Source organism: Fistularia commersonii, chromosome 10 (assembly GCF_037954325.1).
Source record: "Fistularia commersonii isolate RoL2024-O1a breed Wild chromosome 10, RoL_Fcom_v1.0, whole genome shotgun sequence".
NCBI lineage: Eukaryota > Metazoa > Chordata > Actinopteri > Syngnathiformes > Fistulariidae > Fistularia > Fistularia commersonii.
This window is the reverse complement of record NC_141293.1, coordinates 2,869,564-2,895,395: the sequence shown is the minus strand read 5'-3', so window position 1 is coordinate 2,895,395 and position 25,832 is coordinate 2,869,564. Positions and strand designations below refer to the sequence as shown.

The window sequence follows — 25,832 nt, the reverse complement described above, 5'->3', positions numbered from 1 at the left end:
AGTACACCCAGATTCAGAGCGGGGATGCTGCGCTGCGTTCCTAATATCGTGGCTATAAGTGGGGCTCGGTCCGATCGGATGGAAACCCGCTGAGAGTGAAGGTGGATCTAATGGAGGCCTGCAATGGAGGCCTACATGTGTTGCTAGGCAACCAGCTTTGGTTTCGTCATTTCATGGCCGCGGATTAAACCGATCTGAATCCACCGTCCTCGTCTCACAGGCCGCTGCTGCTCGGAGATGCTAAGCTAATGACCTAAATGTGGCTAAATGTGACCAATACTCACCCTAGCCTGGGACAAGATGGCCTGGGCCTGAGCCTCCTGGGCGGTGACCACGGGACCCTTGTGAGCTTCACCGCCGGCGCGGAACTGTCAGTCAAAACACACACACACACAAATGTTAGGGTCAATTTAAAAAACACACACACTTGTGTTTGGATTTATTTATTGTCACGGAGAGAACGGTGAGGCGGGCTCGCGCTGTGGGCGCCGCTCACATGTTTTCCTGTTGGATCTGTAAAGCTGTCACTATTAAGCACGCACACACACACACACACACACACACACACAGGTTTATGTGTCGCCGAGTGTGTCGAACCCTCACTAACCGGTTCCTCTTCGTTGCACTTGCTGACATTTACGACGTAAGCCGTTTGTATCCCAAAGAAAACATGGCTGACATCTGGCGGCGCCACCGCCGCCGCCAGCTGGGCGCGAGCGGCGCGAGCCCCGAGAAAGCGGCGGGACTTACCGGGAGCATCAGCACGGTGCCTGGAGGTCCGGGGACGCCGTCTGATCCTGGAATCCCGGGACGTCCTGGAGGACCCTGGAGAACGACAGGATGGGGAATGAGTGTTGACGGCGGCGCCCGATTGGACGGCGACGAGCGTCTCATCTGATCTGCGGCCCAATCGCAGCGAGGAGAAAGCTACCATGTTAGCATGAGGATGTAGCACCTCGTATGAACACATGGAGGTGTTTCCTCGTTGAACCGGCAGGGCGGCCATGTTGGACGGGGCGAGCGAACAAGTGATTGGTTGTTTGAATGAGAGGGTGAACGACTGAATCTGATATGTGACATTTGAATGAGCCGGTGAACGTTTGTCCGTCTATATGAGGAGGGTGAGCGGCGCCCAAATTGATGCCATGTGTGATCCTGTGGTGGGAAAGCAGCTCTGACACTAAGGAGAAGTGTGTGTTTTCTTCTACTTTTGTTGGCAGTTCAATAGTTAACTTCCAAGCCTCAGCGAGGGGGGGGGGGGCGCGGGGTCACCCCATTTGCCATCAGATCGGTCCCTTTAACAGGAGGACCCGCCCGCCGCTGTGTTTCAGGATTTTGTCTCACGAAAGAGAAATTGTGATGATGATCTGATTTAGTGAAAAAAAAAAAAAGAAAAAAAAAAAAAAAAACATGGCCGCCATCCCGAGGATTGGCCGTGAGGGGAAAAACAAAAGAAAGAAAGAGAAAAAAAAAAAAAAACAACTCACCCTCTCACCAGGATCTCCGTGGGGACCTGGGGAGCCCTGCAATCCTGGGGTACCGGGAACACCCTAAAAGCCACACACACACACACACACACACACACACACACACACACACACACACACGCTGAGCGTATAATAACCCCAACCTCCTTGGAAAGCAGCGTTCTCACCACAGCCGGCGTGTCCAATAACACGCAGGCCAACAAAGACAGAGGCAAAGACCCGGGTTCAAAAAAGAAATAAGCCTCAAAAGCCCCCCACCCCCCTTTCCTGTCTCTCCTGCACACACACACACACACACAAACCAGACACAGACGTCCACCGACACACACACACACACTCCACACTGGAGCTGGGCTGACGGTCGGCACCGACTCTTTCCATGCAGACATTTTTTCCCTCTCTAGCTGTTCTCCATCTGGGGGAGAAGGTGATACTCACTGGCGGGCCGGGGGCTCCTGGGGGTCCTTCTATAAGCATCCCCTGGAAGAGGAAGCACAAGGAGAAGGAGAAGGAGTGGGTACAGTGGCAGGGCGGGAAGTGCTGCGGGTTCGAGTCCACTCATAGCAAGCGGACGAAGATGCTAACAGCGGCGGTTTAGGCACCCGCGACACCAGATTATCAATAGCTGGTGACGCTATAGATGCTACATAAAAGCGGGTTGTTATATGTCCACATACAAAAGTATGCATACGTATCTAAATATATGTGCAGATTTATATACATATACAACATGCATACATTGTTATATACCGGTGTATGTATATATATGAATATGTGTGTTCATAGCATGCAGTATATCTATGCAGGTATTTGCGTGTATCAGTGGGATAGCTAGATAGCTAGTTGGCCGGATGAATAGATCGATGTAACCTGAGCTGCCGGTGCTGTCGCATTAGCCGCCCCTTTTAAGCACTCTGGAAACCGGGGAGGCCGGTTCCCCTTTAGCTAGCCTTAGCAGTGAGCTAATAGCAGATGGCAGGACTGCCTTGCTGTGACAGTGAGATAGTAACGTTGTCATGTGGATGCAGGGGGACGGGCAAACGTGCGGGGCGTTTTTGTTGTTTGGACTCGGGACACAAAGCGTTGGGAGTACAAGTACTGCTACTTACAGGCTCGATGACCGCGGGCTCACCCTTCTCTCCCTTCTCTCCCAGGTAGCTCTGGCTGCTCACCTGCGGACACAGCGGAGACTTGAGTTTTTTTTCCCCTCTCCGATGTCGCATTTTATCGGTGCAAAGACAAAACACCGGCGGTGTTAACTCTAGAAAAAAAAATGGAAAATGTGAGACCAATGAGTAGCAGATGCTCCGTTGCGGAGGGTGTTGTCCCTCCAACGCCGGCTGGCTTTGTGAAGGCATGAAAAAAGGACTGAGGTGGCTCTTTATTATTTCTCTTGTCTGGAAAAATGTAACCTCAGGAATAGTTTTCTGAGAAACTTATAATTTAGACTTTGGTCTATTTATTAGGCCTTCTGCAAGACCGTTCCCGAAAAAAAAAAAGAAAAAGACCCCAACTGAGCGCAAATGCAGAGGTCGTTACCTGACACTATCCACACAATGACTTCACGTCGGAGGAATTCGCTAAACCGCCGGCGGCGGCGGCGTCTCCAGAAGCCGCGACATTGTATGGCCGGCGAGGGGAAAGTGCTTTGGGAGGGATGCGGAGCGATGCCGCCGAGATCGCTGGCGAAGCGTCGCCCGGTCGACCCCGGGCTCGACCCGAGCTCCGGCCTGCGTCCAGACGGACACTGTGTCACTTCCTGCCTCGCAGAATCCCGGGGAGGAAGGTGGCTGGAAACTGGCCACAAGAAGATACAGGAACTCTTGAGAGGAGTCCTTTTTGGAGCTGAATCCGAGGGAGGGTTCAAGAAGCCGTCATCAGATAGAGCCTACGGGTTACTGGCGGAGGAGCCACGAAGCCCTTTGATAAACAGGAAGGGGTCGCCGGGCGTCAAGAGGTCATGGCGGGGCCTATTAGTGCTGACAGCTGGGCCGACATCTGCAGAAGACCTGGACGAATGGGGACCGTGTCCCTGCTCCGATTTGCGGCGAACGCTTCAAGGCGCAACCCGACACCGTCGGTGAAAAAAACAAAAAACAAACAACGTCGGCAGGCCAAACACCCCCCACCCCCCATCGGGCAAATACCGTTCCCTTGACCGGCACTTACGCTGCTCTCCCTGAAGTCCGTCTGGGCCGGGACGCCGGGGCCGACCTCCTCTCCGTACGCCTCGGAGGTCGGGTTGACGTCGGTGGGGCCGTAGTCGCCGTAGTCGCCGTAGTCGTACGTCTTCCCCGCGTAGCCTTTGTCGTTATAGTCCTTCAGGTCGTACTGCGTGAACTCATCCACGGCGGTGCCGTCCACGGCCTCCTTGGCGTCCACTGGCGCTGGCGTGGGGTCCGCCCCGACCTGCTCCACGCCGGTGATGTAATCATCTACGATTTCCCCCTCGTAGGTCTAGCGATCGGCCCGGGGGTTGTTCGGACGGCAGGGATAAGGAAGGGTTAGTTAAACACCATGAACATCCATAAAACCCGTGCAGGGTTTAATCACGGCGGCTTGATGAATGCCGCAGGGTTAGCCAAATAATTGGTGATGAGGTTTCAGCGCACTGGCGCACACATGTGGAGATCCAGATTTTTTGGCCAACAGGGACTAAACATCTAAGAGCGTGGCCGTAAAAACCAAAAAATACAACAATAAATCAAATACGAGGGGATCGGGAAGCATTTAAGACGGTCTAATCTTCTGCGGAACCACCTTCAGATCTCCATCCCGGGGGCGGTAAACCTCTCTGTGCTTAAGAATAGATTTAAACCCTTTTTTTTTTTTTTTTTTAAAAGAGAGCTAATAGTTAGCGCTATGCTAGCCCCTAGCAATGCTGCCTTAGGCTTACTCTGCAGATGTATGTCCCATGATGCACTGTCATGTCACCACATTCCGCCCTATCCTGTCTGAACATCAGCAGTGCATGATAGTATCATGTCAGCTGTTAGTGTGTGACTGCTAACCATCTTAAAGGGTGGTGGTCCGGTCCTGCATGGAAAGTATCGTAAAACGGCTGTGTTGCATTTCAGCGCCAGATAAATAAAATCTGACCTGAATCAACGGCTTGTCAGGAAGTATTTAGGTTGACTGCGAGAGCCAACCGGGCCCTTCACCAGATATCACCACGGCCCGGGACATCTGGTGAAGAATATTAGCTTTGCTAGCTATTTTTATTTCTGTCGACTAGTCTTTCCATCGTTGACAGTTACTAAAGTGATGAGGTTTCAGCCTCTATCTAACATCGGCGCTTTTGGTTTCGTAATCTTTGCACCATCGAAACATGTCTGCGCTAGCGCTCAAGATTTACGGCTCCGGGACACTTCGGTAGCGGAGCAATGTTCTCAACATCAGACGCCGTCTGTCAGCGATTTAGATTTAGAACTAAAGAGATGGAGATCTGTCAATCAAACCCGTGGAAATGAGATTTGCTACATCCCGTGTTAAGGGAGAGGCGTGCACGCAGAACAAAAAAGAAAGGATACTCCGTCTGTGGGATTTATTCACGCAAAACAAAACAAAAGCTGGACTTAGCGTGGAGATAGATTGGCATTTGAGGAGTCACCTGGCCGTTTCCTGCCGTTTGCGTGGGGTTCTCAGGCTGACTTCCGTCCACCGTGGGGTAGCCGTAGTCGACCGTGAAGTAATCCTCTTCGGCGTTACCGTCCACGATGGCCTGGAGCAACGCAGGAGGCACGGAGACACGCGGAGTAGAAATACCGAGTTAAGAACAGCGAGAGTTGGTGGAAACGGTCAACTGTCTTTGTGTGTTTCATTGAGCGTTAAAGGAATGCAGCCATTTTTTTAGGGAAGTTCTCCGGTTTGCCTTTTTTCAAAGCACATCCTTTTTCTTGAGAAATTTCAAAAAAAAAAAACCATCCTCGTGGCCGATTTCTAGCTCCCATCGAGGTGTCCGTCGCCTTAAGACGAGGAAAACGGCAAACCGGCGAAGTTCTCCCGAAAAATGAGCACGTTAGCGTGTTAGCATAGCTTGGCAATTGAAGACGGCGGCCTTGAGGACTGTGTTAGCGGTACCTCGGTCTTTGCTCCTTCAGTCGGGGGAGTGTCAGTGGTAAGCTCCCCTTCACTGTAGTCATCGAACTCACCATAATAATAGTTAGTGTACTGCAAAGGAAAAGGTGGGAGGGGGTATTCAATTAATGAGTGCAATCATGTAAACAAGCTAGCGCAAGATTTACATGGCGTGTCAATCCAGACTCCCAAAAAACAAACAAACAAAAAAAAAAAACGTAACCATTTACAATATTTCCACCATGCTACTCGAGAAATATCGTGGCGTGGGACACATCCATGCGACGTATGGATGAAACACCCCGACACTCACACTGCCGTGTTTCCGAAAACGGGACGTTAGTGGTCTGTCTTCTATTCGGAGATACGTTAAAAGAAAAAGGAAGGAGTTTACGGTCTGGACTCGGTGTGAGACGGTAATTTATGGTTTATATACAGACGACAGTAGCGGGAAGGGAAGTTACTGTGATAAAATAAACAAAACAAACATGCTAGTTTCAAAACAAAAAACACATGTGGGGCCTCAGAGCAGCGAGCCCCCGACGCTAACTCTGTTATTAATATTTTACAGCTCTTTGAAACGCTCCGCAGAGATGGTACTCGGTCTGTTCTGTGTATAACGCAGGCGTTTATTTACATCTCGGGCGAAGCTTCAACATGGCGAACCGCACAGGAAACCCAATAATAAACACCACGCGATGACATAAGTGGCTAATACGTGCCCGGCTAATGGATATTAACTGAAATAGCCCGCGCTGGCAGCCGCCGATCCATCGTGAATTCATTTCTAAAGTATGGCTCTACCTTTTGGGGAAAACACGCTTGTCTACGCTCCGGCCGATGGGTAGATGGGCTTATAGGACATGCTAAGCTAAAATACCACTCTTAAACGTGAAAACAGTTGCAAAATGTCAAAGAGCTCCTTGGCGTACAAACCAAACCACAGTACTCGCGGTCAGAGCCAGAAACGACGACCATCTGGAAATTGAGACACGCGTTTTAATGCTACTTCCATTTGGGCTAACTTTGTAAATGTGACACTGGTAAACAATAGAACTGTTATGGATTTAAAGTTATCGAGAGCTATTCGCGATCCACAGAATTTTGCACAGGGGCGCAACATTTCCCATGATTCTTTGCTCCCTATGTTCTTCGGCGGCAAAAAAAAAACAGAGAGCCTCTAATTAGCACAAATGCTAACGATGCTTGTGTTTTACGTTGCGCGTCGTTTTCGTTTCTTTGCGGACGATCCTGTCCCTGACTGGCCACAAAACGCAACCGAATACCGATTTCAAAGTGGGGGGTTCCAAGATTGTATCCAGATTACAGTACCTGTCGGTGTAAATCTGAGTACCGCTTACGCCGGTCTGGCTCGGCTTAACTTTATTGGTTTAGTGGGATTCGCCGCCCGAATATCGGTCACTTCAAGACTCGAGAGTTGCTTTAAAAAGCGAATTAGGCAAATATAAAACTGTCAAAAAACCCAGGTAGATTAAGCTAACTGACCAGCCCCTGACGTGCACTGATCTAGACGTGCGTGCGGGGGATACATATTAGCCCCCAGACAGCTGCAAAGCTTATGAAAATAATAAAAAGATCCCCAGGCCGGCTGCGGCGCTGGCCGGGGCCTCCGTTCGGTGGCCGCGGCGAGTAGTCACAAAAGAGAGGAGTCCTGGCAAGAGCTAGAGGAGGGGGGGGGGGGGGCGGGTCGGAGGGGGATAGAGAAAGATAGAGAACGAAGGAAGGATCTATAAAGATTTATATGCCGGCCTGCCTAGCCGGGATGAAGGCCTTCACCGCAGACTTGGACGAAGTGTAAATACTAAAGTGTTCTCATAAAAAAAAAAAAAAAGAAAGCGTCCCCCTCGCGGACATGTGGCCGGCAACTGTGAGGCGCTGGGCGTCGGGGCAGGGCGCGCCTTCGGAGGTCGCCGTGCCCGTTCCGAACCCACGCCCCCCCCCCTATCGCGACGTTGATGAGCTAGAAGACGAAATTAAAAATGAATAAATCAGCAGCCGCGGCCTCCGGGTATCTGGTCTACATCTGGATCTGCATTTTTCTACGGGGGGGAATATTGCGCGTCGGGGTAATAACTCTTCGAGCCTTCTTTGTGTTGGAATGTCGGCGGAGAATTCCTGCTATAGCCGTACGCGATCGACGATGAATAAACCAGATTTACAATGTTCCCCGAAACCAAACTGCTCCCTACTGTCTATTCAGAGCTGACAGGCTCCTCGTGTTGGCCCTCGCGCAGAACCTGATGATGAAGCAATATTTTCCGGGGACCGGTATCCACTGTGCGGCCAAGCGCTTTTGAAAAGCGGGAGCAGCAGCTTCTGATTTTTCTCGAGCCGGAGATCCAGCGTCTGCTTTTCCAGGTACTGGGAGTCTAGCTGGGAGCCGGGGAAGGAAAGGCTTAAATTTCCCTGGGAGTCTGAGCAGAGCCTGCAGAACTCGTTAGCGATATAAATCACGGGGCCGCTCCAAAGCGGGGCTCAGACTTGATGGCAGGGAGAAAGGAAAAGTTTCCAGCGTGAGCTCATCAGTTATTTAGCGAAATGCTAAAGGAAAATGTCGGTCGCCAGAAGAATAGTTTAAACTAGAAAAATAACCAAAAAATGAAAACGAAGACGCCGTGACACAAAAAAATAACATTTGGGTGAATCGGTGACGGGACGGACGATGCAGGCTCGCGGAGGGTCGGCTAGGAACCGTCGCGTTTCAGGGGAATTCTTGGGATAGGGTGGGGGTCGGGGTACGTCTCAAGTAACGCTCGGCTTCCCAACCCCCTCCGCCAAACAACAATATCAGCCTTCCCTTCACCTCGCAGCTTGACGTTGAGATTCTCCCTCCCTTTCAGAGGAGCCGCGGCCGCCGATTCTCCCCGTTGGCTCCCGATTGGACCCTTTAAACGTGGCCGATCTGACGAGGTACCGCTACCCGCCGAGGTGCCGTACCCAACCGGTGTGTCCCGGGCCTGACGGTGACTCAGAACCTGATTCCCCTTCTAACTTTAAGTCTTGAGGACGGACTTGTTAAGAAATATGTTAAACCCGCCCCGCGTCATCAGAAGCCTGGATAGCAGAGCGGCGCCAGATAAACGAGGCGTTCCCATCGACTACGAAGCCACTGGTGAAAAAAAAAAACGTCGGTTCATTTCACAGCGGTCTCGACCTGGGTGAAATGGCATGCTAGGATCTTAAATTAGCCCGACGTGATAATGTTGTGAAAGGCTGACGCACGTTGGGATTTTTAAACTGCTTGTGAATTGTAGCCCGATGGCGCTACGGTTCACGTTTAAGCTATAGTTGCGGGCCCCGTAACTTCCACCAATACTCTGTTGTGTATGGTATCTGGGAGCCTGTGAGTAGTACTCCAATAAAATCAAAATCCACCATTCCTCTGGCTCTCTTCTCTTGGACTTTCCGGGCCAGGGTGCAACAGGTGGACGGTTCCATACATATGGTGTTCAAAGTTTTTTTTATCCGTGTCCAAGGCCGTCGGCGTATCCAGCTCCCGTAAAACATTCAACGCAGACACCTGGAATGTACGCGGACCCGTTCCAGGACACCTCCGACCGGGACACCTCCTGGAGGAAGCGCCACAATCTTCCTGGCTAATATGATTCCCGAAAGAACACGTATGATTGGCATGAACCGACACTTTGGAAAAGGGATCACGCGGTGCGCTCGGCTCCCGCGAGGTGAACGTACGGGCCCCGCGGCGCTTTCATTCGATCGGCTCATCCAAGACGGCTGGTCCGACGAGGCTTTTTCCAAAACGGTACCGCCAGAGATGTCAGCTCCAGCTTCTCGGCCACTCCGGTTCCGCTCGATCCTGAATTCCGAGCTCCTGTTATCAGCCTACCTCAAACTCAAGCCTGCTTCCTCTCCCTGCGACAACAATTCCTCCCCCTTTGCATCTCCTCAATCCATCTAGTCTTTGGAAAAATGCCTACCTCCCGCTCCCCTCTAGAAGATAACCCCCCCCCCCAAGCACGACCTCCGTCCATCCATCTCCCAGAGGTCGCCCTTCATTCCTCTCAGATACTGACCTCTTCCTCAGGTTCCTGGGCCTGGGGTGTGTCGTGGTGGTTGGGGGTTTCACAGTCGGGGCTGTAGTGTTCACAGTAGTCATAGGCTGCCCGGGGGTCGGCCACGATCAGCAGCTGCTGGATGTCACCCTGAAAAAAAAAAAAAGGGGGGAGAAGAAGAGCGACGTCAACAGGCTTCTTTTCCACCGAGTCATGAGCACCTAAGTATTTTTCCATCCTGTCAAACCCCCCCCAGAGCCTCCATCTTCCCCGCCATAGAGTTCTCCCACATGATTTATAGCACGGCGGGTCGATGTTTTAGCCATCGGGTTTCATTTGGCGGACGTGTCCGGACACATGTCCTACTGTCCTCGGCGGGACGTCCTTCCATATGATGTTTGTTCCGAAACAGTCGGGACGCCTCGCTGAGTCGATTGAAGTAATGTGTCCGTCCGCGACGGGCGGGGAAACGGGGTTCCACGCCGTATGTTCTCGTTCGCCTGCCGCCATTTTCCTAAGCTTGCTAAGCACGGATGCCTGAAAATCGAGGCGGAAATCTCCGTTCGTAGTCCACGGGAAAACGATCCAGAGGCTGAAAGTGTCGTGATTAACTGTGAACAGGAAATCCCGCTTTTGACTCCAGCAGAGAAGATTCATGCTGCCGCCGGAGGTCCGGCCGAGCCGTCGTTTACTCAGAAACAGAACTTCCAGAAGTCGAACATGACCTCGCATCTTCGTGATGATAAACCAACACTATTCTCCTTTTTTTTATGTTTCAATAAACACAGGCATTGCCCTTTTATGATGCAACTACCTCTTTGCTACAACAGCCCCGTGTCATCAAGGACAAGGAAAAGTAATCCGGGTTCATCCTTGGCCCCTTGCACTTTAATGAAACAGTCCTTGCTGTGCTTACGTAATTCGTAAACGTCTGCAGAGACAGGTGGAAAGGCGGAGCTACCAAAGGCACAGATTGCCAGCAGACGCCACTTGACCGTAAGTGGCAGGGGACGCCGCGATCGTCCGAAAAGATCGTGTCGTCCCCACCCTCGCGTCTTCCGGAAGCGACGAGACCCCCTCGCCCAGCAGATAAATAAGCACGGAGGCTGTCTGTTTTTCATGAGCTTTTCGGAAAAAGGAAATTGGATCCCCGCTCCCAGCCCCTCCGTCGGCCGAGGGCTCTTTTTCCACGATGGTCCGCGAAGGAATTTCCAAAGCGAGGGCGGCCGTGCCACTTACGGCGGGAGGATGTTATCTATACCCGAAGAGACCCTCGGCCCCGCCTGACCCGCGTCCGCCTCTGTCTTTGCCAGATTCCGCCTGGATTAGGTCTGAAACGGGGGATGGCGGGCAAATAAAATGAGAAAACAAGTGCTGTGCGGAGGGGAAAGGGGGGGGCAGGGAGGCACCATCAGGGTGGCCCCTAAAGAGGAAGCGTGTACATGCAGATTGCATTAAAGGGGGCCGACATCTGCACAAGCTTAGACCTCTGGAATACATTAAACGTTCGGCGCCCTATGAATCTATATAAGCTAGTCCCCGCTAGCTAGGTCGCCCTCCAGGGTGAGTTAGCCCACCGTTGATGGGTTACGAGGGAACATACCGAGGGTCGTCCACATTACCTTTGCCAAATTTTTTAGGTCGACGGTTCTTGAATATTCCATTTTCAGGCGATACCGCGAGAGGAATTCATCGGCGTACATTTCACGGAGGTGGCGATTTTCATATTCTTTGACTGTCGGCTCTGCGCTCTAATTACCGCTGAAGCTGTACATTGACGCCGGCAGCTCTCACCACCGCCTGATCCTACTCGCAGTCTCAGAGAAACCCGTCGACACCGACCGACAGCTTAGACTCAGCTGTGCCATGAGTTCCATTTACACCACGGCGCTAGCGGTACCATCCAAAAGAAAGAAATACCGGATACCTGGCATTTAGATGAAGACCTTTCTCCTCCACTGCTCCTTGGCTGCCCATAAAACTCATTTCCTTTCTTTTCACTGCATTGACTAATTCAAGCGACGACAGAAAAGTCTACGAATCGGGACCTTGTTCGATGCTAAAGGAAGAGGAAGCGGGCGGAGGAGACACCCGCTGTCCCAGAAGAGCTTCCAAATCCTGTAAAGAGACAGAATTGGGCCATTTGCACCATGATGTCATCACTCCCACAACCAAAAGACCCATGGAGATCAGACGTACAATAGGCGCTGTCAGAAAGCAACCTTAGAAGGACTGTCCGGCTTGAGTTTCGTTCCAGGAACTTCCCTCCCCCCCCGGAGAAACCTTTTCCTTTTGTTTTCCCTCGGCCAGGGAGGGCCCACGGGAGGGACCTACGTCACCGTCACACCAGTTCCTACAAGACCCCGGATCTCCGACGGTTCTGGGAACTGAGATCCAAGGGTCCCGGGTTCCTATGCTGTCCCAACCGATGCACCAAAAAACAGCCTAATTCCTGAAAAGAATCTAGGAACTGAAAAATCATTCACCTCGACGGGCCGCACTCCCGCGACGGACGAGTGCGCGGTAAAAGAATCGTTCCTCTGTAACAAAAGAGATCATGCGGGACTTCGCCCCGTTGGCCGATCAGTTTCTCGGCAAGCGGCTGATCGCCGGCGCTCGTCTGTTCTACAGCATCTGATTCCAATCTAAGGGAGGCTGTGCGGAGAGCTAGTCCCCGCGCGCCGCCAACGCCCACAAAGAACAGGAGACACCGGGCTCGTAGTCCATCGCCTCCGTCCTTGACAGCGCCGTCGGAGGCGTCAGATGTCGGGACGGCGACTTTGATTAGACGAAGGCGGGAAACCTTTCGCCGCCGCCGTCGCTCTTTCAGGAGACGAGTCACAGCGGAGCCCCCCCCCCGTGACCAAGCCTTCAAACCAGCGCGGAGAACATTCAGCACGGCTAATAATCATCCGTGTAAAAATAGAATAAAAACAACTACCCTTAAACGGTTCCGACGTGCGCCGCTTCTAACTGACAGACTTGGTTTTCGGTGCGAAGCCAGACGTACGGCGGGGACTTAAAAGTGGCAGCAGTAGTTTTGCATTTGTAACACACTCATGGGACGCAGCTGTTGCCCGGACCGCCCTCCCGCCGCCGCATCTGCTCGCATCCCTGCGGCGGAGAAGTCGAAGTTCTGAGCGCTAACCGGAAACGGCGGCGATCTGCGAATCCGGGTAACACGGAAATCCGACTTGCGCCGTCGACGCGTTCGTAAACCCGGCGAAAGCCGTCCCCCTCCGAGATGCGGCATTATATTTCTTTAATTCGGCACTTTAACTTCGCCGAAGATCCCGGAGCCCGAGTGTGAAATTCCTCCGAGCATGTGCGTGCAATTACAGAGGGAAGCGGGGAAGGGTTTTTTTTTTTTTTTGTCTGCCGTGCATCAGGTAGCTTAGCCTGCGGGAACAGCTGGCGGAGCGTAATGAACCCTGAACGCACATTTTGGAAACACGCCCGAAGCATCTGCAGGCGGGCCGTCTGAAAAGAGGTCAGAGGAACGAGGGCGCCGTAGAAATTCACCATAAGAACGCCGCCGTTGGAGAGATGGCGGCGATATCGGCGGCTTTATCGCGGCATTTAGGGGAACATTGATCACACGAAGAGCGTCCGGGCTATTTAGTCATGCGCTCTCTGAGAGTAATTCTGCGTTGGGAGAGGCTCGACCGAAAACCCTTTACGACGTCACCGCGACCTTCCCGTGACACGGAATCTCGTCCGGCGGCGTCGGCAAACACGTGCGCTTTCAAGCCGCCGCATCGACAGTTCCGACGGCCCCTTCGCCCGTTCGGGTCGGTGTCTTTTGTAGCCGTAGCTTACATCTGGATTTTCTTCATTTTATCTCTTTGCACCCATCTCTGCAAAAACTTGGCGGGCTCGCCGATACAAGAAAAAAAAAACAAAACAAAACAAAATAAAAAAAAAAAGGGCTGTTATTGCAAACTCTGGGAGGGGAACACAAAGAGCAAACAGACAGATGGAATTTCAAAACTGCACAAGGACAACAATTAAGCGAGAAGCGAGGAGAGAGGAAAATGCATAATACGCTCCAGATTTCTCACAGCTTTCATCGAAGCCAGCCTCTGTGGTCAGCGCCGGGATAGGGTTTCTTTTCAAGCACTGGAGGCGCACAAATGTCTTGCACCATTCGAATATTAAAAGATTGTATCTGCCAGTAGCTCTGAAAAACTGGTGAACTGTTTGAACCATCTGCTCGCCTGTCCGCATGATCTTTCTTCGCTCAGCTTTAGGAAGCGGACCCCGCGGGGAAGCCGGAGTCCGACGATCCTTCCGAACGACATGCGGCGGCGGGTTGTCTTTAAGCCACGCCCACAAGGGGGCGTCTGTCGTGGCGAAAAAAAAAGCGCTATACATCCACAGCTACTTCCGGAGAAGCCCGAAATTTTTTCTTTAACTGAAATGAAGCGATGTTCCGACTGTCCAAAACTAAAGTTCTTTGCAGACGATGCGCATCAGTTCCCGCCGGTAACATAACAGGGGTCTTCGCGAGGTAAATCATCATGCCAATCCGCGACAAAAGGCTAATTTAAATTAAAAACGCGTATGACAACGTATGCCTCTTTCTTAGCATGTGCATTAGCACCAGCTCATTGGCCCATACCGCGATTGTTTGTCGCTTGTCTAAAAGGGACGCAGAAGTGAGCTGTGCACTGCCCTCTAGTGGATGTTTTGCTGTACAGGACAGCGTAAAGCACACATGGGATGTACGGTACGTATTGTCCTCGCGTGAGCATCTGTTGTCGCGGAAAAGTGCTAGATGCGCCTTTAAGGGGAGCCCAGAACTTTTCCTTGAATTAAAAAAAAACATGATTTTAAGACGTGATTTATCGCAAATAATACTGTGCGAATGTCAGCATCGGGAGGGCGATACTACTTAGCAAAGACTGCGCGACTTTGCAGATGATATACACTGGCACCCGTGATGTTCCAGGGGTCTTAGCTAAGTAAATCGACAAGCTAATACACGGCTGACACCTCCTGGAGCCGAGGCTGACTCGGGACTCTTAGATCGGCGGATATCATGGAGTACGTCGGATACCGCCGGGGCAGGGAAGTGCGGTAGGGATAACTTTTGCTAGCTTGTAGCATTCAGTGTGGGCGCTGCGTCCGCATCTGGGCGCCTTGTCTTTGTGAATGGATGAAAGGTGAAATATAAAGAACCTACTGAGTACCTGATGACTTGGGCTTGGTGAGGCGGAGGGGGGGAACATGAACATCTGTTTGCAGACGTACATATTGAAAACATTACATACGCGGTGTCTGAGGACTTTCTCTGTAACAGTAATACTCAAACAAATATGACTTAATTATAATATTCCTATTACACCGCCCAAACCAAAATATCTTCTGATGGATCCTGGAGGGCAAAAACGTAAGGGAGGAAGGGAAGGAACACTCAGAAGTTTCTCTTCTGGCCAAGTCAAACATTCGACGGTGATTCATCCGAGCTGAGATCGATTCTCCTGCCAGGGACCGTCCTGCTCGGAGGGACGGCGTTCGGGAAGGTGGCGTTGTGACAGAAGCGGTCTGCGTTCCCGTTCCCATTCCGTACACTCGTACGCATTGACCATTCGCGCGATGGCTGTCGCCCAGCTTTTTGGAGTGTGCTCGCAAGCACATGTGACAGAGGGTTTTTATTTCCACTTAACACGTCTCAAGTCCTTTGTCTAACTGAGGGCTGATGTGAACAACCGCACCTGCTTACGCAATCCCTCGCAACAAGGAGGCGCGTGGTTTTCCTTTAGACCGCGGTTTCCCAGGGCCTCATCTCAACCTCGCCGTCCGCCCGCTTCTGGTTTCGCCACGGACGGAGGCGTCGCTTTCCGGCCAATCACGCGTGCCGGTCTCAGATCCCGGCGCGCATTCCGGTCCGATCCACGAAGTGGCGTTTTTTTTTTTTTCCTTGCCCAAAAATAGAGGTAGACAAAATGCAAAACGGAGATTGAGAGACCGCCTCCGTTTTCAAACCCCGTAATTTCCATGATCTGATAATTCAAGATGACCCGCAGACATAGCTCCGGCGACCAAAGTCGACAGCTCGGCTTTGGAAGAAAGCCTTCCTCCCCCGCGGGCGGCGAAGCCTCCGGGAGGCCCGACTCATCGCCTCCCCGCCGGCGGCACGAGTTCCTTAAAGAACCGATCGTCCCGTTTCACGCCGACGCAAACAAGATACGGCCGCGGCCGACACATTCGCGCGAAGCCCGTCTCCATCACGACCTCCGCTGTCGGAATACGCACAGCGTTCGGATTTTTTTGCTCTCCGGATCAATCCAGCGAGGCCCGCTCCCAAAAACTGACTCCATCGCCGCAGCTTGGTTTGTAACGGAGGCACAAAAACCATGTGATCGGGATTAGGGGTTAATCACTGGGTTGAGGTCGGAGGGGGATTATTACAGTATCGCAAATGAAAATATTTATCAACAGGATGCGAGTAACCAGGGGGAGCCAAATCCGGCGCTTGGAATGAAGCAAAGTTCCGTTCTCTCCGTCGTGATTATGCTGAAAGCGGCGGCGGTCCGAGCGCTTTGCGAGGTCGGACGGAGAACGCCTCCCTGGCCACGCGGAGGTGGCTCGCATCCACCTCGGCGAAACCGCGTGTCCCTGGAGGGATATCGGACGGATAATTGCGGTTTTCGATTGAAATCCCCGCCGGTTTGGAATTAGCGCCGAAACGTCAAAGCGGGGCCGACATAGCGATGGCGTGACGAGCTATTTTACCCTCGCAGTTTTGCGAAAGCCCCTTAATGCCCCGGACAAAAGCGCTCGCTTTCTTGTTCCCCCTTTTAAAAAAAGGGAGAGCGTGACAAATTAGCAGGAAATTCGGCAGCGTTTACCGCAACGGGAGTTCAAATAAAGAAAAGCTCGCAAAAGCCAAACGGCGGGTCTCAAATGAGCGTTTAAAATAGAAAAGCCTCCCCGCTCCACCTTCACGCACCTTAATTACCCTCCCTGGATTTTCCCCTCGGACTCTTCCCCGGGATGTTGTAAAGATGATTTATCCGGCGCCGCTGGGATGAACACGAGCGCCCGCTTTGCTTCGGGCGACCCTCCGCTTATCAGTGCGTTCAACCTCCATATCAGAGAAGTCGGATCTAGGGGGTAACGGAGCCGCGCTCGTCGAGGACGAGCAGGACGCCGCCTTCCAGCGGCTCTTTGGTGCAAAGCCGTCCTGACCCCGGAGGGCGAGCGCTCCGCAGGCCCTTCTACTCGTCGAAGAGGGGCTGCCGTCTCCCGCGCTGGCGTTTAGCTTCGGATTCTCCGCCGCGCTCGGGAGCCGGCCTGGAGGTCTGAGCTCCCAGGACGAAGGGCCGCTCTTCAGGATGGGAGCCGGAGCCTCCGCCTACCGAGCTCGTCTTCTGTGGAAACATCTGAAGGTCTCCATCCAGGGGGGGGGGCAAACACCCTCTCTTTAAGAAAGTTAGCTCCTTGGCTAGCCCCCAGATTCATTCTCCTGAGGAACGCCCCATGATGAGCTCCTCTCGGACCGCCACCTCCTCCTCAGCTCTTCCCCGAGTCCCCGGGCTCTCTCGTACCGCAGGTTCCCAAGGGGCGTGGCTTGGGCGTCCACCATCGGATCGTGTCAGGAATTAGCATGTAACTGTTAGCGCCGCCGGTTTAACTAACATGTGACGATGATAGCACCCGCTACTCCCAACCCTCTCTGCCTCTGTCGCCCTCTTGCTTTCTCTCTCTCTTTCCACTCCATCTGGTTGAGGCAGAAGGCCTCCCGCCCCGATCTGAGCCGGGATCGGTCGGAGGTCAGGTGTTCTGTAGATCCTATTGAAGAGTCCGCTCCGCATGGAAAGCGTCACCAGGCGCTTTGGGTTGTGCTTTAGCGCCGTAGCGATAAAATCTGACCCGACTCGACTTAATCGGAGAAAAATTAAACGCCGGGCCTCCGTGGAGTTCGGATTCCAAATATTTTCGTTTCCACCTCGGGCCATGATTGGATCCCGCGCACTAATCCGGAACGGATCGCCGGCTGGCATCGGGACGAGCTTTCCGAACTCCCTCGTGACACGGGACGCCCCGTTGCCGTGGCGAAGACTTGATTTTTTTTTTTTTATCCGAAATCGCAGGTTTGAGGAATCTTCCGTCGGATTTCTTTCCCCGCCGATTTCCCGTCTGCTGGATTTTGTGTTTTCAGAAGGGAATTAGACACAAGGCACGACTGGAGGAAACTGTCCGCAGACCGATCCTCTGGTCTCCATTATCGACACGATGATAGAATTAAAGGCGACATTTTCTCGCGAAGACGGGGCTCGGCTTGGCGTTAGCTTAGCACGCGGATCGGACCTTAACGTGAGAAAGCCCGAACAAAAGAAGCGGCGAGCTCCGACGCGGCCTCCTTACCTCGAAGACTTCCTCATCGAGGATCCTGGTACCAAAAACGGTGATGCCCTCCGTGTTGATGACGGCCTGGTCGCTTCTGCTGAGCTGCCTGGTCACCTTCTTCTTGCAGTCCACGATCATGGTGACGCTCTTCTTTTCCACGCTGATCGCCACGCGGTGCCACCTGAGCGAGGAGGCGAAGGTCGGGGTTATCTGAGGAACTGAGCCCGCCTCGCGTCGGGATTTGTTTCCGTAGACAACGGGTATACTCGTAATCTCGCAGGACTTGTGATCACGACTTTAAGATTTCTTGTTGGTATTCCTCACAAACGAGGCGTGGATTGATCTCAAGGCTACGCGTGATTGACTGTGACGTCTAGCGATGTCGCCCGCCGATTTACAACGGCTGCATACCATGGGTACGCGACCGCCGTACAGGGTTATCAATCCTGACATCGACTGGCCGCCCGTGGCTTACTCAGCTGTCAGCGCCTGGCTCCTTCCCAGCGGAATTAAGGACTGCGCGGACCAACGGAGGCAGTGAGTCTTCGGGTCCGGCAGACTAGCGGCGCTAAGTACAACACAGTTGGCTGCTTGGCCTGCAATTCAGGGTGGCGGGAAGGCCGGAGTCTATCCTAGCTGCCGAGAGGCGGGATCCCTTCAAGGATGGCGAACGCATTCCGGGAGCGATGTAGCGACGCGATTCGGAGGATGTCGACATCCACGGGAAGAACTCGGCCGTCACTCACCTTCCATCGGCGAGGTTGATGGAGCGGAACAGCGGGTACTCCTCGGGGGCGGGTTTGCCGTGTTGGTCCTCGTACAGGAAGACGGGAGCGCGGCCCACCTCCACGCCGAGCTGCTGGAGGCCCTGCTGGTTGTACACGGACAGCAGGAAGGACTGGAGGCCAGCTTTGGGCTTGATGGTGAAGAGGATGGAGAAGTCTTCCGGGAAAACTCCACCTGTGCGAGCGGCAGATGCGCAGGTTGAGCGCGGCAGAATGCCCAGAAGGTCTAAGGCGTAGCTTTCGCGGGTGACCAGCCGAGACCCTTCGCTTTTCTTCCGGTGACTTTGTAAAATATCAGATTGAAAAAGCAAAACAACCCGTAGCCGTTTGTTGGAGGCCCTCTCCTGCGGGTCCCGGACGTCCACAACCGGAAAGCAAGCAGGAGCATCTGAGTTCAGTTTTGTTCCCCTTCTTCCTCACAACGGGTCACTCTTTTTGTTTAACGCAGCACTAATGAGTCAGATTCCCCCCGGCGAGTGTCGGTAACGGACAATAAGCAGACCATCTCGGGAGGTTTGAGGTGCGGCGGAATTCCTTTAGTCTCGGGGTAATTGTTCCCTGGCATTCGGGAGAACGTCAACAAGTTTGGATTCGGACATTAAGCGCATGCGTCACGTTTCTTTTGAAGCTCCGAGGAAACCTCCCAGTCGGAGATAAGGTTCGTGATGTGTAGCGCAGCTCGCCGCACCACGTCTAGACGTCCGTCTGCCCGTCTAGGGAGCCGGGGGGAGAAGTTGGCAAACTCTTAAATGTCACATTTCACTCGGGTTATAATTACAGCCACTTATAAGGAAAATACATGTATGTATTTTAAAGTATAATGTCTGGAGCGCAGTAAGAAGAAAGAACACCTCGCTCAGGATAAACCGCCGCTCGGATTTTCCACTGCGCTCACAGCCGCAGCCAAAATACAACGGGCCGCTTGTATCACACCCCCAAATCCAGCGAATTCCCTGATTGCCGACGCAGAACTTTCCCCACTCTGGCAGCCTGGAGTCAAGCAGGGGGAACACTTTCCACGGTTTACCCTCCAGAAACGTTCGCATAAATTCAGTCATTCGATGACAAAGCACAATCCATCTTGTTGTTCGGCGTTCACTTGTTCTCGCGTCTTTTGTGAGATGCTAGGCTACCTCAGACTAACATTAGCCGATTCCGGCTCAAATTTCCTTCCAAGACTAATCCTCCTCTAGGAGAACTTTTCAGTTTAGCCACCTTCAGCGCCGCACTCCAAAACAAATCCACTCTGCAAGGACTCTCGGATAAGTTGAAGTGTTTTTATCTTCTCCCAGCAAAGAGCCCCATTGTCGGCTAATTTATTTTGTGCAAAATGCTCCACAGCGGGAGAGCAGGCCAGAGGAGCTTGGACGTCTTCGTCACTCCGCTTCTGTCCATTTTGTCACAGGAAAACAGCTGACCGGTGTATGCCAGAATTTTTCAAAATGGCGTGTTTGGGCCAATCACCGAGCACCTACGCCACAACTGCACTTTAAAAAGACCCTGCCTCGGAGTAGGCGCTAAGATGCTTCGAGAAGGTCCGTAGTCCCCGCTTCGCATGCGTCCCAACGCAAGGGCACACGGTCTGGTTCCTGAAAAGGTTCTGCAAAAAGTTCCTTCAGTGTGAAAGCGGAGTGATGCCAATATTTCCATCTGAACTAAATGAACCTTAAGTTGGTCTTGGAAGACCAGATGGGACCCTGCAGTGCCAGCAAGCAGGCAGCAGAGGGCTCCACCGCCACGAACCACAGGATTTGTTTACGAACTTCAAATTCGTAATCGTAGGCTACCTCGGGTATCGAGCGACACCAATCTGTGTTTGGCTCCGGGAGTAACTTGTATGCTTATGCGACCAAAGAATACACATGATTACATCTCCGGGCTACTGGAGCCACAACGTCTGCTTTACATTGGTGAGCGAGGAGGCTGAGGGTGGGGGTTCAGCTGCGGTTGCCCACTGCGTCAAAGACCTCTGGGATTTCCAAACGAACAAGTAGAAATAAACAACTGCAGGCTTTTAATCAGAAAGGCGGCGCGGGGGAGTCCGCTGGGGTTACCTGGGAAGAGCTGCTTGGTCGGGGCGCTGAGCTGGGCCTGCTTTCTCACTCTGTAGGCCACATCGGGCTTGGATCCCCTCCGCACCGAGCAGAAGCCCGTCGTCTTCTGCACTCCGTCCGGGGAGCTCTGGAAGTCCAGCGCCCTCAGCACGTCCACCGGCTCAGCTGCGGAGGCAGAAACGACACTTTGGTGAACACCAGTTGGACGACTCGAGTGACGGACGGCGGCGAGCTATTTTGGACGGCTCGACCGCCCGTAGTAAGCGGCGGCCTCGAATCCCCCCGTTTTCAAACCCCGAGGATTTTTTTGAGACATCCTGTTTTGTTTTTTGCAGTCCGAAGCCATACTTGTGGCGTGGCTCCAGGGTCCGCATGCTTGCCTCCCTCCCAGTCGGTCAGCCAATTACGTGCAGACTGCCATATAATTTGGTGCAGACACTCGTGAACCCCGACGCTTTTCTGGCGATCCGCTGACTCCGCCGCCGGCGCTACCATGAGGTTAACATCTGCGGGTTCCAATGATTTACTGTCGCCGTGGCCGCGTGAGACACCAACGCCAGTAAATCACAGAGCGAGGCGGGAGGCAGAGGTAAACAACCAGAATTGAAATAATCTGACAAACACAATAAACTGCCAAATACATACACAAACACATGATGTTAATAGTTTTTATGGAGGACTTGGCTAGCTGGAGCTCTGCTAGCTAGCCCGCTAAGTTAAGAGTTATGTAAATACCACGAATATGTAGTACATCAATGTAACTGTGACACCAGACTGTGTGATCCATTAATGCTTCTGCATGGAAGCCTTAAACGCAATTAAAAAGCTAATTTTGGCTAGGTAGCAACATGCGCTAACGCAGGTTTCAGGCTAAGGCGGAGCTTCATTGGCGGTCTCTCCTTTGGTCAAAGTTCCATCTCTTTGTCGGCTAGTTTCACCGACGGCTAATCGACCGGTCCCGGAACTGGTCCTCGCCCCTCACGCCGCGAGGGGATCACAGAGAGCAAATAGAAGCTACTCTTTTAGATTCGCTAACTGCGTTTACCCTCAGGGAAGCCCGGTTAGCTCCCGACGTGATTCCCGACTCGCTTCAAGCTTCGCGAATGCATCACCGCGGGCCCGGATCCATCGCTCCCGGACTCCGAGCCGGATTTGGAGGCCTCGTTTACAGAGGAAACATTAAACTCCGGATTTATACCGAACATTGGTTTCCTGAACAGACGGCGGCCGTGTCCGTCTTGAGCGTCGGCGTTACTAGCATAAAAATGTGGTTGGCGTGGTTTTTCTTTCGCTCTTTAATCCTTTTTTTTTTTTTTATTTTGGTATTCTTCAGCCAAAATAACGGCGGATATGACTATTTAAAGCTCAAGCAGTTCCTGCGCCTCACGTAAACACCCGCTGGGCGCCACGACCATGAAAACCAAGGGAAATCAACCCGACTAATACGCTTTTATTGTCCGCCGACGTGTGAATGACACAAACGCGTGAAACGTCTCGGTGACATACATCACGACGATGGAGTTTTTCACCGCCGTTACGTCATCGGAAAAGGTGCGCGTGTTTTACAGGAGATCGTAAACGCATCACTGACAAGCAGGAGGGGGAAGCTAATGGTACACGGCATTTTGACGATAAGTCAACATTCGGATCAGACCGGCCCCTTCGGCTGAAACCGTCGGGGGGAGCGGCCGTCGCTTTACAAGTTTCCGCAGCGGCGGGGGGGGGGGCTACAAGACGCACACACACACACACACGCCAACCCTCCATTATAGCTAATGGATGTGGAAGAATGTAAATACGGGCATTAAAAAGAGACGGTTCACTCGGGTTCACCGCCCCGCTGCTGAAAACATCCTGGTTCTGGGTCTGGAGACGCTGCAGGAGGCCCTGATCAGCGTGACCCCTCATGTCTCTGGGGGACGAAGGTCATCATCAAGGTGGAGGGGGGGGGATCACGGTGACCCCCCCCATCACCTCTCCGGATCCAGTTCAGGATCACAGTGACGCCGTCGCAGACCTTCGTGGCTTCTCTGGGTGGAGTTTGACCTCCATCACCTCAGGGTGGAGGTCGTGATCATGGTAACCTGACCTCAGGGTGGAGGCTTGTTTTAGGAAGGAGATGAAAGAATTTTTTTTTTCTTCCAGGGTTTAGATGCACTCCGCCGTGGAGGGAAAGGAAGAACCTCCACCCGGGTGGCGTTCCCCTTTAAGACAAAACAAGCGCCCCTTAATCAGCTGAGCGAGCGGAGGGCGGAGGAGAGGCCTTTAAGCGCAGCTTCACGGCTAATCTCCCTCCACGGAGGGGAAGGAAAAAAAAAAAAAGATTCATGTGTTTGATACCGGGGTTAAAAATAAGAAATAAAACAAATTAAAAAAAAAAAAAAAGTCAGTGGGAAAGGGATCTGATGGGGATCAGCTGGGGGGAGGAGGACGGGGAAGGAGGGGAGGAGACGGAAACTGAAATACAAATATTAATAATAATAATAACTGTTGCATTCAAAGACGGGAGCCGTGGATTCCTTCTGTACTCGCGCATGGATTAATAGATATGTGTTTTCGCTTTTTCCCGGGTCATGTGACACGTGAGGCCAGGAAGTGCTGATTGTGCACTTCCTGTCCGCTCCGAGCGATCAAAAGCGGAGGGGCGGAGCCACCGGTCCACATGTTGAACCCATTACGCCCCCCCCAACTAAAACATACATCAGACTAAACTGGGACCCGTCCATCACCCCCACCCATCCTCGCAGCTTCTCCTACCGTGGGCGGAAAAATGAGTGTGCGGACCCCGCTTGGTGTGTGTTGGGGGGGGCGAATACACACTTTTATTCCTTTGTTTTGCGGGTGGAGGTGGTTGGGGTGGAGGGGAGGGGGGGTGGGGACAGAGCTACTGCTTCCTGGGGGGGGACTTGGACTGAAGGTCTCTTTGTGAGCTTCAGAATACCTTTCTGCATTACTGCATACCTCAAGGCTTCATATATTCCAGATGTGCAGAATTGCCTCCGACCCCCCCCTCCGCCCTCCAAGCACCCCCTCCTCCTCCACCCCTCCTTGCAATCAGCGCTTCGCTCTACAGAAGCTCTGAGAGAAAAGGGAGCGGTGGGTTACGCCGCTCCTTGAACACATCGTTTAAAGACGAAAAGGCAGAACCTGCACGTTCTAAAGGTTCCCCGACAGCACCTACGCAGACGTCATTTTTTTTTTTTTTTCCAGATCCGCGGTTCTGATTCAACAGCGCCCCCTAGTGGCTCGGAGGGTGATCTGGGGTTTTTTTGTTTTTTTTTTCCTCCCCCCGCGATCTGCAAGGCCGCACCGAAGTGCACGGCGAGGTCACGCGGGTCTTCGAAACCCTCCGCTCGGCCCGTCCGGAGACTGCAAAACCATGCGAGATGATTCCACAGCCGAGCGGTGGAGGCGGGCAGGAGACGGGGGTGGAGGGGGACGGGATGCTCCAGATATTTTTTTTTTCCTTTCCATCGACGCCCCTCCTCGGACTCATTGTGAAGCTGAATAATGTGGAAAGAGGGGAAAGATCCTCCTCCCCAGGCCAGAATGTGAATTTCACTCCAGGAATTCAGCAGCGCTCTTGCCCAGCGTATTATATAAACCCCACACACACACACACACACACACCATCCATAATAAAAATATAGATTTGATGTGGGGGGACAGACAGGAGACAAATATATATCAAACTTAATATATCTTCCAGCTGCTCCGCTCACTGTTATTCAAAGCTCGGAGGGTGAAAACCACAAGTTTCCAGTAGTATTTCCACAAGCGAATTAGGTTGTTTTTTTTTTTTTCCTCAAAAAAAATCCACGATGATCTCCATCACTTTTGCACCGTGCCTATTGCACATCTATTACACATTTGTTCACATTCTTTTTAAAAGGCTCGGGTTATCGGTTATCGTCAATAAACGAATACATAAAAATAAAAGAAAGGGGGGGCCACAGGGGCCACACCTAAAATATCAGGGGACACTTAAACGACTTATAAGGGAGAGCAATTCAGATGCTGTTGTTTTTTTTTTTTTTGTTTGTTTTTTCAGACGCACCTGACGCAGAGGTTTGCTAACGCACCGGGATATATTATGGGATGGAAGTGGCGGGGGGAGTGAGAAGCTGCTCCTTACCTGCCCTGACGGTCGCAGCCTGCAGGACCAGGGTTATCGTGACGGCGGCGGCTAGCGTAGAATCCCAGAGCCACCTTTTCGTTCTCCACCTTCGCGTCTCCATGGCGATGACCCGAAGCCGGTCAACGAAGCGGGCGTCTTTTTTCCTCCTCCTTTTTATTCACTTATAAATTAAAAAAAAAAAAAAAAAAAGAAGAAGTGTCTCCCTTCCTCGGTCCACCCTGCAATCACACCAACCTGCTCCTCACAACTACAGCGCCATGTGTGGAGGTGTGTGTGTGTGTGTGTGTGTATGTGTGTGTTAGTGTGTGTGTATGTGTGTGTCGGCCGGACCTGGAGCCGTTGCACCCGCTTCCCCCTCCAGCCCCGGCTCACACTGATGCAGGAGGAGGGAGGAGAGGGGGGGGTTCTGGTGAGGGGGAGGGGAGGAGGAAGAAGAAGTAGAAGAAGAAGAAGGGGAAGAGGAAGAAGAGGAGGAAGAAGAGGAGCGGAGACACTCGGGCTTCTGGAGGGAGTTGTGCGACCGGGTTGTAACCGACGCTAGGACACGCCCCCTCTCGGTGGGGGTGGAGGGTTGGCCACGCCCCCTCTTTTTTTCTTTCCTTTCTTTCCCCCCCCCTCCCTTCACCGACCTCCACCTTCTGCGGCTCGGGAGCATCAGCGCGTCCAGGTGCACCGGGAACGCCGCTTCCACCATTTTGGTTTTTAATTGAAGGTGGTTGAGGGCGGGGATGCGATGGGATTGGGTGCAATTAGCACCAGCTGGGGCCACTGAACACTTCCTGGAGGCTTCGGGGAGATCTCCTGCATCCGTCGGTGGCCAATAAAAAAAAAAAAAAAAAAGACGAATGTTTTCCAGACGGCGAGCTGATAATAATTAATTGGATAAAAAAAACAACTGGAAG

General features: G+C 52.5%; 1 protein-coding gene across 1 annotated transcript in view; it reads right to left on the bottom strand.

The window, feature by feature from the left end:
- col11a1b (collagen, type XI, alpha 1b) overlaps positions 1-25,144 on the bottom strand; it is a 51,989-nt gene extending 26,845 nt beyond the window's left edge. Inside the window, exons 1-13 of the mRNA XM_086153254.1 lie at positions 24,928-25,144; positions 20,793-20,957; positions 18,700-18,913; positions 17,972-18,134; positions 9,620-9,748; positions 5,568-5,657; positions 5,098-5,208; positions 3,657-3,944; positions 2,597-2,659; positions 1,926-1,967; positions 1,488-1,550; positions 751-825; positions 285-368 (exon numbers count right to left, since the gene is read on the bottom strand). Of these exons, the coding sequence (XP_086009380.1) occupies positions 285-368; positions 751-825; positions 1,488-1,550; positions 1,926-1,967; positions 2,597-2,659; positions 3,657-3,944; positions 5,098-5,208; positions 5,568-5,657; positions 9,620-9,748; positions 17,972-18,134; positions 18,700-18,913; positions 20,793-20,957; positions 24,928-25,030 (1,590 nt within the window). The 5' untranslated portion in view covers positions 25,031-25,144. The remainder of the gene's footprint in view (positions 1-284; positions 369-750; positions 826-1,487; positions 1,551-1,925; positions 1,968-2,596; positions 2,660-3,656; positions 3,945-5,097; positions 5,209-5,567; positions 5,658-9,619; positions 9,749-17,971; positions 18,135-18,699; positions 18,914-20,792; positions 20,958-24,927) is intronic.
- Positions 25,145-25,832: the final 688 nt, after the last annotated feature.